This window comes from Rana temporaria, chromosome 13 (assembly GCF_905171775.1).
Source record: "Rana temporaria chromosome 13, aRanTem1.1, whole genome shotgun sequence".
Lineage (NCBI taxonomy): Eukaryota > Metazoa > Chordata > Amphibia > Anura > Ranidae > Rana > Rana temporaria.
The window spans coordinates 58,915,432-58,930,758 of NC_053501.1; the positions used below are offsets into that span (position 1 = coordinate 58,915,432).

The 15,327-nt window shown below is 39.9% G+C and overlaps 1 protein-coding gene across 4 annotated transcripts in view; it reads left to right on the forward strand.

Moving 5' to 3' along the window:
• MEIS2 (Meis homeobox 2) overlaps positions 1-15,327 on the forward strand; it is a 185,612-nt gene that overhangs the window by 121,201 nt on the left and 49,084 nt on the right. For all 4 annotated transcript variants that reach the window (XM_040333766.1, XM_040333767.1, XM_040333764.1 and 1 more), the window contains exon 9: positions 13,355-13,431. In XM_040333766.1, the coding sequence (XP_040189700.1) occupies positions 13,355-13,431 (77 nt within the window). The remainder of the gene's footprint in view (positions 1-13,354; positions 13,432-15,327) is intronic.

Sequence of the window (15,327 nt, forward strand, 5' to 3'; positions counted from 1 at the left end):
TAGCTGGAAGGCCGTAGTTTGAGGATCCCTGGCCTAGGTGATCGGAGCGGTAGTTCTTTTCATCCTTTCCCTGCCCACAACATTCTGGGACACGTCACAGAGAGCTGCGAGTCCATTCACAAAGCGCAGTGCAACTTGGGAAGCTGTAAAGCCAAGGGTCACAGCTGGCTTTTTTTAGTAAACATGCTGGCACCTGGGACCCAAAGACCAGCGAAAAATTGGTGAGGACGAAGGTAGATCCTTGGACAGATGAGTGTTCTTTTTTTTTAAGTCAGCAGCTAGAGTATTTATAGCTGGTGACTTCTGTATGAATTATAATATGAAAATAATAAGGACTGTATGAAAAGACTGTCCTGCCTTAGGTACATATGAATGACTTTTCATACAGATCCCATCCCTTTTGTTAAACAAACATATAGGGTTTGTTATTGTGGGAAAAAACAGAAATTCCATGGGCCTGCACAGCCTATTAGTCAGGAAAGATTACTGCATATTACTTGAGCCACAGATAGTCGTTCTGCTCTTCTCAGTCCCCTCTATTGGTTTTCTTGCTGGATTTACCCCCCAGAAAAACAAGAAAAAAGGAAACAAGGGAAACATTTTTTTTTTATTGTAATTGGTGAAGCTTTATGATACTCTACCCAACCTTGCTACTCCAGGTTGGGGCCCCTGAGTGCCCTATGGTAAACAGACCCCTAGAAGTAAGTCTCCTCAGTTATGGTAGTATAATATCCCTGTTATTATGTCTCCAGTGTTTTACTTTTTACCATTGGCCTATTTCTATTTGTTCAATTAGGACAGTGTGTAGCTTGACCCAGGGAGGGTTAATAGACAGATCCACCCAGAGGAAACTCCAATAAATAATACACTGGCCTTGTGCAGAATGAGATTTAGACACAGCACTGGATGTCAAAGAAAACAGAGGGCAAAATAGGTTTATCAACAAAAGGAGAGAATCCAAGTCAGCAGCAGCCTGGGGACACCTGGAGCCTGTGCATTGCACAACCTCAGCACTTCTCACTCTGCTGCCTCTCCGCTCAGGCACACCATTAACCCTTTCCATGAAAAGTCCTACACACCCTAACTGCTGTGTAAGCTTTCCTCAAGCCGTATCCACCTAACATCTTCTATAATGAGTCTTGTGTGCCTAGACAAAGAGTATGATAATATAAGCGTGGTGCAAAGAGTTTGCTTGAGTTGCCAGGTTAACCTGAGAGTTGCCAGGGTTTCCACAGTGCTGACAGACATCCCCATTCCTTTCAGCACCTCTGGGTGCTGGCTTCTTTCAGTATTCATCAGCTGAAGGGAAGCTGCAGCTTATCTAGGGGATGGCAGAGCCTCAGGCTCAGATTATTGCTGATCTCTGGCAGGACCTTGTTCTTCTCTGAACCCCAGATAAGGTGACAGAGCTCTGCTCACTGAAATAAAGAGACAGATCAGTATGAAACTGATTCATACAAAGAAAAAAATAAAACTTTGTGAAATAAAAAAAAATCTATTTTCATGTTGCAAGCAATGAAAAATCTGCTTTGCGATTGTAAGCCCAATTTTCTTTTATTCTGTCCTTATACACAGGTCCTTGGGTATTTCAGTTTGTAGAGCATATGGGCTTTTGCAAAGAAGACTCGGTTGAATAGTTCACAAGATAGCACGTGCTAATCAGAGAGCAGGATATTATTCTTCTGTGCAGCTCTGATTGTGCAGAACATGCTGACTGCTTTCAGTAAGCTAGTGGTAGTGCACTGGTCTGCCTGGTCCCTGCAGTTCTAGTGAGTCCTCCTTAGGGACTCCCCTGCTTCCTGCTCACATTTCTATCATCCATATCTCTCAGCCTAATGAACTCCCAAACTTGGTTAGCTGCAAAGACCAGTTCAAAGATCAAGTGACATTTAATGCAACCTGGTGCCATTTAATTCACAAATACAAACAAGCATAATGTTTGCATTCAGACCAGACCTCTCAGATATTCATTGTGCAGAGGGACACTCCTCTTACCAACAGAACATGTTCTTCCACTTAAGACACTTCTGACCTACAAACCCTGACAGCAGAGAAAGAGAAGACTGCAACACTTTGACCCAACGATTCTTCTAAAGCCAAAGTATATGGATACATGTGCATTACATAAAACAAAATGACTAGATATATCCTATTTAGTAGATTTTACCATGTATAGTGTAGTTGTATATTCATTTCCGCATTGCATTTCGGTAATTTTTAGTCTTCTCCTTTTAATGTGAATGATTTTTAAGTTTGTAAACTTACTCTGTGAAGATTCCCACACATTTATTTCCTTGACGTCTGTTTCATGTACTCACTATGCCCTGTGAGTAGGCACTGCTGTGTCACACATTTCACAGAGCCTGCCTTTTGAGAGGAGGAGTTTCAGGTGACAGAGTCAGTACAGGAAACACTGCTTGCAGGCAGCAAGGTACCATGGGATATGTAGACTTTAGAATTCAAAAGTCGGTCAAAACCGATTGTGTGTGGGCCCCATAGGTTATTTAACCATTGGTTAAAAAAAAGCCAACTTGCTTTAAATTTAACCTATGGATTCCTAACCGATAGGTCAAAACCGATGGTTAGTAGGCACAACCATCGGTTAAAAATCCACGCATGCTCAGAATCAAGTCGATGCATGTTTGGAAGCATTGAACTTCATTTTTTTCAGCACGTCATTGTGTTTTACGTCACCGCGTTCTGACACAATCGTTTTTTTAACCGATGGTGTGTAGGCGAGATGGACCATCAGTCAGCTTCTTTGGTTAACCGATGAAAACGGTCCATCAGACCGTTCTCATCGGATGGACTGATCGTGTGTACGAGGCCTAAGAGGCTATTTTCTATATAGAAGTAAACACACCCTTTCATTGTAAAAGCCCAGATTATTATATATTGTATATATTAGAACACAGAATTGCTCAACAATAAGGATAATATGAATATGGGCCATCAGCAAATAAAACTGAGATTTCCACAGACAAATATTTCAAGAAACAACACCTGGGACTGTCTGTGGATATCAAGTATGACACAGGCATGCAAGATTCTGCCTTTAGAAGTGTTAGTACATGCCAGGCTGATAAATCATGCATGATCTTAGCTGTGAGTCCATTACAGACTTGGTATACAGTATAATCAATTAAGGACAACGATAAGCGTATCACTGTACTTCACAATCTCTTCACAGGCTGCTGGAAATCATCTAAATGGGGCATTAAATGAAATAATATTGGCACTAGAAAAGGCACAGGTAACAAAGCAGTTTCTCCAATAATCTGACATTGAGAGTTTGAGATGCTTAAAGTGAGGCCTGCTGGACACATAATGCTCTAGAGGGAAGGCAGGTTTCTAGTAATGAGCTTTTAAAAGAGCATGTTCCCGCAAAGGTACTGAGGCATTACAGCACTGCTGTGTGATAACGCAACTCCTGGGATACGATAATGGCTTAACCTCCATGCTCTTGTTGCATCTTTCAGTTATGGCGGTTACCATTTCCGGGCTAGTAAAGAATTATACAAACCAAGTATGAAGAAAAAGAGCAAAAATAACTCCGTTATTAATGAAGACTTGCGCGCAGCATTTATTTTTTATATTCTATTTATTTTCCATTGGAACAATTCCAACCTTGCATTCTTCTTTTGGGAACACATTTGTATATCTACAAAACATGAAATGAGCATAGCACATGGCACTGAAGGCTACAAAACTGAAAATATGGCCAACTTGAAGGACTGTTGAAAAAAACATAAAAACTCAACAAAAGCCTTAGTTTATGAGAATATAAATATTTAGATAAAAATGTATGGAAGGAGTGATGTTCCCTCAGACAGTTAACTTCCTGCTTAGTAATTACAGTCAGAATCAGAAATAGATGTTAACAAAAACAATGAGGGGAACTTATCAAAACTGGAGCAGTTGTACGTGCCAGCCAATACGTTTCTATTTTTCATTTTTAAATCTTAACTGAACAAGTTGAAGGTAGAAGCTGATTGGTTGACATGCACAGCTGCTTCAGATTCTGGCTGCTCCGGTTTTGATAAATTCCCCTTTGTGTGTATAGAATCATTCTTTATTGTGAGCTGGAGCAATGTTTTCCAACTAACAATATAAGTCTTAGAATTTTATGTATAAAAGGGGAAGAAATTGAAGTTGTTTTCCCAGCAATCATTTAGATCAAAACAGAATCCGAAATCAGTGAAATGATTGGTTAGTATGGGTAGAACTTTCGCTCTTCTAATACTACAGATTTCTATTTCAAGAAGTTTTCTAACATACAGAGGGAATTTTTTCAACATATGGTATGCCAGGTGCATCAACAGAAAAGTGAATTATACAGAACAATATAGTTGTAAGACCCAACCTACAAAAAACATCTTGCTACCTTCTTGGGAGGTACTCAACAGAACATGACCCACATTCATAGGATATGAAGTCTTGTAGCTGAGGGTGGTTAGATGTACAGTAAGTCACATGGCCCACTAAATAATTGAGACTGAATGGAAGTAGATAAGGATAAGATGGTGTGGTTCAAGCATGTGCTCAACCCATAAGGGGATCCAAAGTCACTCAGCTATCACAGAAGGAAGGCAGATAAGAGAGAAAGTATGGAGAAGAAAGAGAGGGGAGGTCTTGAGAGGGTTCTAGGGGGGGAGGGAAGGGGGTAACTAGGAGTAGTTCCAGATATCTGGCTGTCCTATTAGTTTGGCATACCACATGAGTCGATATGTCAAAGAGTCAGCAGTGAGTGATCAAAAATCTTTAGGTAGGTAATATTTCATCCATGAGGTCCAAATCCATTTTAAATGTGTGCATTATATCATTAAGGATTGACAAAATGTTTATTTAGTATAAACCAAGATATATTTTGTTTCTACAGTTTTCATATATAGAACCAATGGTCAGGAAAGTAGAATGTGTCTTATGATTAGGTTGGCTGCAAAAGTCTCTTGACCAGGGGTGGACTGACAACTAATGGGGCCCCCGGGCAATAGGAGATTATGGGGCCCCCGGGCAATCGGAGATTATGGGCCCCCCAGGCAATAGATTATGGGGCCACACAGTATACACACAAACAGTATACATACACAGTATACACACACAGACACACACTATAAACAGACAGTATACACACAGTATACATACACACAGAATACACACACTGAAAAGGTACTGGATAGGCGGGGCAGCTATAATCTTGTGATTTTAAAAAAAACACAGATTTTTACATACTGTCCCTAGTTTTACAAATGCTGGCAACCCTGATGGGGCTCCCTAGTGGCATGGGTGCCCGAGTGCCGAATGGTCAGTCTGCCCCTGCTCTTGACATGAAGCCAAGGTGTCTGCAAAAATACACCCATGTAGAAAGATTGATGTAACTAAGTCAATGACATTGGGCCTGCACTGAGATTTATACATACAACTATTTATTTAAATTTCTGAAAAACAAACCAGAATACAGCAGATGGTTTCCTGATAAATATTTAAAACCTGTTTAATCCATATACCTCTGTGCGTTGAGACACTTCCCTCAGAGTGCATTATATTGTTAATTAATTTAATTACGCCCACGCCGATCGTGTGTTGCCATATTTCGTATCATAGTCTCTTTTACATTGTGTGGCCTCCCATACCATGATTAACCCTGTCATCGCCACATTGCCAACAACATTAAAAAACTCATAAGTACATTTTCTGTTTTACCCTTGGTTTACCATATTGTATCATGTTGTGACATGTTAAAAATTAAGTGTTTATGATACAAATGATGAGGCAAACTAGTTAATATTGTCTGCTTAACCAGCTGAAAAGTTTGTTCAACTGCAGTAGTAATTCACTTGTGGTGGGAGAAAAATGTAGGCTTCCACTGCTGACATTTCCTTCTGAAAATGCTAGTTCTCTGGCTGTCATGTTGAGCCAGGGTCTTCAGTGCATTCTGAATTACAAACACGGAAGGAATATGCAGGTTCTGTTTCAGAATCTTGGGCACTTTCACACTGAGGTGTTTTACAGGTGCTTTTGCACTAAAAATAGTGCCTGAAAAGCACCTGTAAACTGCCTCTTCTGCAGCCTCAGTGTGAAAGCGTGAGTGCTTTCACACTGGGATGGTGCGCTTGCAGGACAAGAAACAAAGTCCTGCAAGCAGCATTTTTTGCGGCGGTGCGGGAACGCAGTATTTAGCGCTCCTAAACCACCCCTGCCATTGAAATCAATGGCCAGCGCTGCTGAAGCGCCTGCAAAGCACTTCGGCAGCGGCGCTTTGCGGACGCCTTCAATCCTTTTTCGGCCACTAGCTGAAACAACGGTAAAGCGCCGCTAAAACTAGCGCCTCAGTGTGAAAGTGCACTTACTGCTGGTAGCTTGTTCCAGGTCAGTGATTTAGAGAAACAAGGCAGACAGGCAATTAATATTTTTGGCAGGAGGACCCCTGCTGCAGCCAATACATTTCTCTCAGTACTCTTTAAAATGAAAAATAAATTACCAGTAGGATATTTGAGTCTGGTACATAGAAAAAAATGTTTCTATTTAAAATATAATTTGTGTGCTAGTTATTAGCATATCGTAGGTTTGCCAAGAGAGTGTACTGGGAAGTCATCAAAACTGATTTGGCAATCAGCATTTTTAATCCCCGACCTACAGGTTAAAGCCCCTGGGCTAAGCACACTATGTATGTAATGATAGATATCTGTTCTCAGGATCAAGCTGCTGGTTTCAAACTTGCTTTTATTAGTGTTTTATTGGTGTTTATATTGAAAAAGTATAAACATTTTCTAAAAGAGAAACCAATTGGGTCTATCTGTCATTTGTCTAGTTTAGGAAGAGGATCTGATTAGTTATCCAGGTAGAATCCACTTTCTAGTATATATGTTCTGTTTATTAGAATCAGTTTCATCAAATGGTGATGGCTTTATGTCCATCATAGTGTCAGCGTCGCGGGTTTATTGATAACCTAAGGAAAAGCTGCTCACATGGCCAAATTTATGTTTTCTTCTACTCTTTTTAGGGCTTGTTCACACCATGTCCGCTGAGCTGCATTGGGTCTGTATAAATGAATGGAAACTCAATGCATGGGCACACAAAAAAAAACCGAGTTGTTTTCTATGCGCTCTGTTCACACTACAAGGCTACAGTGTTGAGGTGTGCTACATAAAAATGTGCCATGTTTGTGCATGGCGCAACCTACCAGTGCTGTGTGGAGCAAATTACCTCTGCTATGTGGCGCAAGTTATCAGTGCTGTGTGGCGCAACTTACCAGTGCTGTGTGGCACAACTTACCAGTGCTATGTGGCGCAAGTTACCAGTGCTGTGTGGTGCAACTTACCAGTGCTGTGTGGCACAACTTACCAGTGCTGTGTGGTGCAACTTACCAGTGCTGTGTGGTGCAACTTACCAGTGCTGTGTGGCGCAAATTACCACTGCTGTGTGTCACTACTTACAACTGCTTTGTGGCAGAACTTACCAGTGCTGTGTGCTGCAAATTACCACTGCTGTGTGGCGCAACTTACCACTGTTGCATGTTTCAACAGGGTAATTTTGTGACACTTCCAAAAAGTTGAAAAACAAATAGTAAACTGTTCAGTAATACATCACAAAGCATCGTACCACCCCTACACTACATACACCAGCTTGCAAGCAATTTAGTGTGCATGTCAGTTTGAATGAACCCTAAATATCTATGCAGCAGTAAAGGTTAAGTGGGATTTTTATTTTGCTGTATGGCATATTCTGGCATAGAAGGAATAAAAAGCAGCAGTAAAGCCCCCATAAAATATCAGATTCAGTACAAGTTGCTTAGATTATCCTGTGGGCTAGGTGTAAAACATGCAGAAAATGTTACAGGTTTCCTTCAGAATGTAGCATAAAAAATAAGTTTACAGTAATGTGCAAATCATCATCTAGGAGGTAAATAAAATACTATTTTTATTTTTTATACAAAACATTTTAAACATCGGTGTCTGTGGTCCACGTCTTGAATGAACTAGAATGTGAGTGTGAACAGGCAGGCCAGTGTGTCCCCTGGTATCCTCTCCAGCCTCTGTCTATATAGTTACAGTGTGTCCACAGTGTGATAAACCTAAAAAATCTGATCACAGGGGAAAAATAGATATATGGACTAAATCACATGGACTTTAACATAGTGGCAATATTTCTTGGACTTCCTTGGTCTCCTTGACATTTCATAGTAGCAATATGGCATGCAAGGCAATTGTAAAAAGAGGATTTCTGATCACTTTCTAGGGCCTATAGCACTTTGCTTATTATCCTTTCCCTTTCTAAAGTCTACATAATATGAGAGAAATATGGTGGGAGCCATCGCAGAATGACTTATGAAAATACTGTTTGCTTGGCTGTCATGCTAATTCAATTACTTCTGTACTTTACGAATGACTGACTCTGGAAGAACTATTCTGATCCAGACTTCATTTCCTGCATGTTCAGAAGGATCATTATCAGTGACTCTACACCTAAAATGTGTGTTGTCACTGAATGATTGTCCTCTGAAGTGCTCAAGAACAAGAGACACATAAAATAATGATTTGGAGGAGAATACCTTTCAAAATGGCCTCATTTTTGGGGGATTAAATCTTATTTACGTGATTGGAAGTATAGAGGTTTGGAAAATTAGAGGTGGCATATACTCTATAGGTGGAATACGGGAAGTGTTATGACGCTTACTAATAAATAAATAATAAAGTGCTGTGTGCAATCAATTGTGCAATTCCAAAAAATGTGCAGTATAACTTTATTGACAAAAAGCGCTGACAACAAAGCGTATCAGCTAGCACAATCAAACATTATTCATGTTTGATTGTGATTAAGTGGAATAAATCTCCTAGACAGTGAATCAATTCTAATAAATAGTGATAAAAATATATAAATAAATAGTGAATGCCATGCAGAAGTACAAATAAATGCAAAGTGCAAACTGTGAGCCTCTGTGCAATAATAATTAAAGTCCAATATCATGCAAAACGTTCCACCATCCACAATAATTCCTGAGTGTGCAAGTGCTCCAATCCAAGTGACCCTGTTTCCCCCAGCCTCTCACCTTGACTGGCTTGCAATCAAGCCTCTTTAAATTCCACAATGGCAGCGGCTCCTGAATGTCAGTGTAACCTTTACCATAACCTCTACTGTGGATGGATGTCTCTCAGTAGCAAAATAAGAAAAGAGGGGGCTCCATAATGTATTAACATTTTCAAAAATATTTAATAAAAAGGGGTAGATGCACTTAAGACGAAAACAACAAGCGTGTATAACACTTGACAATAACACTGGCACTTCCGCTCTCGGCTGCGAGCGGAGATGATGTCACCACTGGCTCTCCTCCCTGTTCCCCCCTTATGCGTTACGTGGCTGCACACGCCACTTAATTTATAGGGTATACTGTATAGGTGGAATGTCAGCAGAGGAAGTCTAAAGCTGGGTATACACTAGAAGAATTAAACTCTTATGAAATTTCTCAGAACATTTTAATGTTGTTTGAAAGAATGTATTTGCTTTTAACATTTGATTTTGGAATGAATGAATGTTACTGAAAGAAATCCACATACATGTTAGAAATTTGTACATTTGAGAAAAATCTTCTATTCTGCTTCTTCAAATTTTCTTGTCAAAATTGCGGTCAAAAATGAACATCGATTTGACCCGAGTAATGATTAGAAAAATGAACAGATGTTCTTATGACAAAAAATCTTGAAAGAAATTCTATTTCATTTTTGCGTTTTTAAGCTGGGTACACACACTAAATTGAGCGAACGATCGCCCGGTTTTCCTCGATGTTTCACAGCAAGTCTGAACCGAGAATAGAAATAATGTTCAAACATTTTTTGTTTTGTTTTGTATTTTATTGTTTATGATCATGCGCAGTCTTTCATATCTGATATTTCTCATCCGAAAATCGTACAAAAACAGTACACATTAAACGAAAATTGTTCTGTTCTCGAACAAGAAACATTTTGGAGTTTGTCCCTTCAGAAAATTTTGTTTAAAAGGTCGAAATCAGCTGTCGAAAATTGTGTACACGCTATCAGAAAATTGTTTGATCGGTTTTCTTATAGTGTACATGAGCCATTAGCCTCCCCCCGATCCTTCTTCTAATTGTGACAGCGGACCAGGGATCTTCCCCCCACACCCGCTGTTGTAAAAATGGGCAGATAGCCACACTGACAGTCTGCAGGAGCCTGAGATTACACCTGCCTTCCTGCTTATTAAGGGTGCAATGCTTTACAGGCGCCTAAAAAAATAAATGTACAATTTTTACCTACAAAAACATGTGCATTTATTAATTTTTTTTTGAAAGGTGAACTTATCCTTTAAGAATTGGAAATTAAGTTTGGAGAGCTAATGGGCTAAATCAGTCAGGGCTTTAACCATCAGGCTAACATATCCTGGTTGGATCAAAGCTGCAATCATACCAGAATGAAAATCACATCAGACCTATCTTTTTTTTCTAGTGGCTCAAATGAGGGTATTCATGGGCTTTGTAAAATTGCTTTATATTTTTATAAAATGACAGTATTAAAGGTGTGTATTAAATCATAAGAATGCACAGATGTGTTATTTTTATTATTCATTGGTGTCTAAAGTGAAGCTGCAGTCACATCTAGTAGAATAAATCTTGTATCTATCCAGCAAGCATGGTCTGTTCTGTTTACTAACCTGTAACGTATTTTATTTTGTGTGTGTGTGTACGGTGCAGAGTAAACCCTGGTGCTCGCCATAATCAGAATGTCATGGAGCACCAGTAGGGGCAGCGCCTGTAATCAATTTGCCATCGATTCCTCCTCCGTGTCACTGTTCATTCTGTGTAGGGCACAAAGTACAGGCCAAATACGTCTCTAAAGCTGCTACTAAGGAGCGAGCTGCATCAAAGGGATTAAAAAGAGAATCAAGCAGAGGGCCACATTGTGGAGCGCAGAACTAGTTAACAGCTTTGCACAGTGTCAGTGGGTGAAATTAACATACTGCCCCCCTTTCCTAAATGATGTTTTCAGCCAATTAAGGATCCTTTTTTTCCATGCAGTTGGAGGCTCTCTGTTCCCAGCCACCCTGGGATGGTGATGAGCAGAGCTTCTCGTCAGAGCTCATTCATTATCTCCATTACTGCCAGGAGAATAGGTGGCAGTGCCATTGTTGGGAGAAGGATGTGGGTTAGAGGTAGCATTTATCACACAGGCTGTTCACAGCCCCTGACAGTCAGTCACTGATGGGGAGCAGAGAGTGTGAGCATACTCTATATACCCCATGCAAATTACCCAGAGCTTCCCAGTATACCCTACTCTTGCTCTTGCTCTTGCCTGAGCCCAAGACTATTAGTGGTTTTGATAACCATGAGGAGGTCATTAGCAGCATGGGCAGGCGGAGAGGAGGAGCAGAGAGGGGGCAGACAAGGGAAAAGCCTGGGTGTAATTACTTGGATTCAATAGACAGGCTGCTGAGGAAGCCAAAAAATTGTCAGCACCCAGCAATCAGAAAAATGTATTTTCATTTTATCCTTAACCCATATTAACTCGGCATTATCATCTTTCTGTGTTAACATTTGCAGAATATTACAAGCCGGTAGTATACACACAAACAGAATTAACCCTGTCTGGTGCCAGTGTGAGGTGCCCAAAGAGCCTGGCATAGAGTGAAAACTGCCAGTTATAGCAGGCAGGGACTCTTCTGTATCATTAGCCACAATTATATACTATTACACTCAGCTCTGCATCACAAATTGCATCCTAGCGTCTTTTTCTTTTCTCAAAGCCCCAATATCTATGCATTTGGCACAAAAACAATAAGCTGTTGGTTTAGTTCCTATCCGGCTATGTTGTAGAAAGGGGGGGCTGTATTACCCATTGCATTACTGCTCTCCAAGCCCATCTTTGCTAATTCCTTCATAGAAGCGGAAAAAGTTTGCTCGGTGCTGAATGGATGATATTTATTGTTCGACTTGGGCTAATGTAATGGCAATGGAGCATTCCAGCCTGTGTAAACAGTGCAGTTCAAACACAAGGGATGGGACTCCAGTGCCCTTTCACAGAACCATGTCATAGGAGCAGTAAGGAGACTGACTGCTCCACTTTCTGAACGCTGATTTATGGCTTGTCTTTGTACTGCCTGTGTTTCTTTCCACACAGGGCAATGAGCATACAGCAATGTGCAGAACAAGCAAAAGTACGATCATTTTTCATGCAACAAAACTTTGGAGCCCTCTATACAATCAGTTTACAACATGAACTTTGGAGAAATGTTTTCTTGGGCTGGGGGGGGGGGGGGGGAGATTTCAGGAAATGAGGAAACAGTTCTTAATACGCTGATAAATGGAGGAACAAAATACCAATGTGGATATGCAAATATTTGTTAATGCGTTTTTTTCTGACTCATTATGAGTAAAAGGTGTAGAATAAAATATTGCTATGCATTGCAGTCATCAACTAAACTCCAACAAACCATGTTCTAATGCAGTGATCCTGCCAGCAACATACTTCCTGTCCTAGGATGACAAGGCTCACTCACTGTACTGTATCTATAGAGAAGCAGCATTGTCACCCGAGGACAGGACTAAAATTTTTGCTATGTGCTACTTTAGCTGGCAATTGCACAGATTTTTTTTTTTGCTGGTATTTGATCACTCCTGAGTTTTTTTATTTTTTATTATATAAACAAAAAAAAAATGTTAGAAAATAAAAAATATCAGATAAAAAAAATCTTCATAAATTTAGGCCAAAAATGTATTCTGCTACATATCTTTGGAAAACAAAAAAAGTCCCAATAAGTGTAAATTAATTGGTTTGTGCAAAGTCTACAAATGATGGTATATATACTGGATTGTTTTTTTTTTATAATAACACTGACATCACCAGTGACATTAATAAATTGATCAGTGATAAGAAAACACACTGTTACTGTACTAATGACACTGGCTGGAAAGGGGTTAATATTGTAGGTAATCAAGGGGTTAACTGTGTGCCTAACAATGTGTGATATGTGTAATGTGTGCTGCTTTTTACTAAATATCTCTTTGTTTTTTATCCCTGCTTTGCAGGGATAAGAAACAGCGAGCTCATTCCCTCTGCACAGAGCCCTGTGTTGATTGGACACAGCCGATAAGCAGGTCCCAGCTAAGAATCATTGCTGCCCCCAACTACTAGTGTGAACAAGCCCTTAAAAGATCAACAGGTATTTTTTGGACCCATCGAATTTGACAAAATGCTTTCAATGGTATAGTTAACAGACCAAAAGGGACCAAACATGTTCATTGTTAAGGTCCGCATCCACTTTATTAACTGATACACATGCTCACACTCACATTATAATTAACTGCGTGTCAATACGCTCCTAAAGATTTGTGTTTCTTTCATTGCAGCATCCATACCCATCAGAAGAACAGAAGAAACAGTTAGCACAAGATACGGGACTGACTATATTGCAAGTAAATAACTGGTAAGTTGAGAAAAATTGTTTTTACTGTATGATGTTATAAGCTGTGCTTTATAATGCACCTAATATAGCAGAATGCTGAGAAAATATGTATAAGTTCATGCTTTCTTGTTTCCAACCAGTAACTATTGTACGCTGTATGAAAACCAAGCAACAGGAGCCAATTGATATATAATAAAGAAAATATGTCACATATAAAGCAGGATACCTGTGTTGAGCAGACTGAAACCATGTAATCGCATTAAGTGTTATTTACGAAAAGGCAAATCTACTTTGCACTACAAGTGCACTTGGAAGTGCAGTCGCTGTAGATCTGAGGGGACATGTAAGGAAAACAAAAAACTACATTTTAGCTTGCACATGATTGGATGATAAAATAAGCAGAGATTCCCCTCATTTCAGATCTTCCCCTCAGATTTACAGCAAGTACACTTGTAGTGCAAAGTGGATTTGCTTTTCGTAAATAACCCCCATTGTACGTATTGAATTCTTGCTGGCATTGCAGACTAATCAACATTGAATGATCAGCGATTAGTGCCTCTTTAATTCTCCAACACTGTAATGTGAATTTAAGCAGGAACTAGCATATATACAGTATGCACATAATCCTATACATGTATATTGTATATTCATATCAGTCCCAGCTCTCAAGGAGCTTACAATCTACTGTAAGATCCCTAACTCACATTCATAAATATAATAGGGCCCCTTTAGAAAGGAGCCAATTAACCTACCAGATTGTCTTTGGAGTGTGGGAGGAAACCAGAGTACCCTGAAGAAACCCACACAGGCACAGGGAGAACATGAAAACTCTATGCAGTCAGTGCCATGGTTGGGAATTGAACCAATGACCCTAGTACTGCCAGACAGAAGTGCTAACCGCTTAGCCACTGTGCTGCCCGGTTTTGATAATTAACATCAACATTGCTGCACCATTGTCAGTTTTATTTAGATATAACAATATTCAAAAACCTGGCAGAACTGGTAGTAGAATGTGACTAATGCCTCGTACACACAGCAGGACTTTCCGAGAAAAAAAAGTCAGACAGGCTTTTCTTCTCGGAAAGTCCGGCCGTGTGTAGCCTCCATCGGAATTTTTTTGTCGGAAGTCTGACGGACCTTAGATAGAGAATCTGTTCTCTTTCTATCCGTCGGACTTCCGACGGACTCACGGTGGACTTTTGCACGGTCAAAAGTCTGACCGTGTGTATAAGGCATAAGTGTGAACTGCTGCAGAGTAAAGTCATGTGCCTCCATCCCTATTTTAAGATAAAAGAAAGAGGGGAGTTGGGACTTTAAATAAAATACGTGGTTGCAATCTGGTAAAGTGATCAATATATATTATCACATTTATTAATTAATATATGTACACATGTTTGATCATGACATAATACAGTTATAAAAGGTAATGCTGATTTGTAACACAGTGTCAATTCATATATGTACACATGTTCCACCATAGCACAATACAATATAATAGTGTTAATTTGTGACCTAAAAACCTTGTTAATCCAACATCAACATATTAACTCAAAGATGGCTCAAAATTGCAAAAACTACTAGAAAGGCTCGGATAATAAGCACATAAATATTCAAAAGAGCTTTACGTGTTTCGTGGACTCCCTTCACTCATCGGGAGCAGATGCAAGGGGCATATAAACATATCTACAAATAACTACCGTATTTTCCGGCGTATAAGATGACTCGGCGTATAAGACGACCCCCTAATTTTCCAGGAAAAATGTTGATTTTGGGATATACTCACTGTATAAGACTACCCCCTTCTTACTAGTCTTCTGGAAGCTGAGGGGTAGCCAGAACCACTGACAGAAACAGGCTTTTTCAAATCTCACTGTGCCATTACATTGCATGCCCCCACATTGCCATCACTTGCCCCTC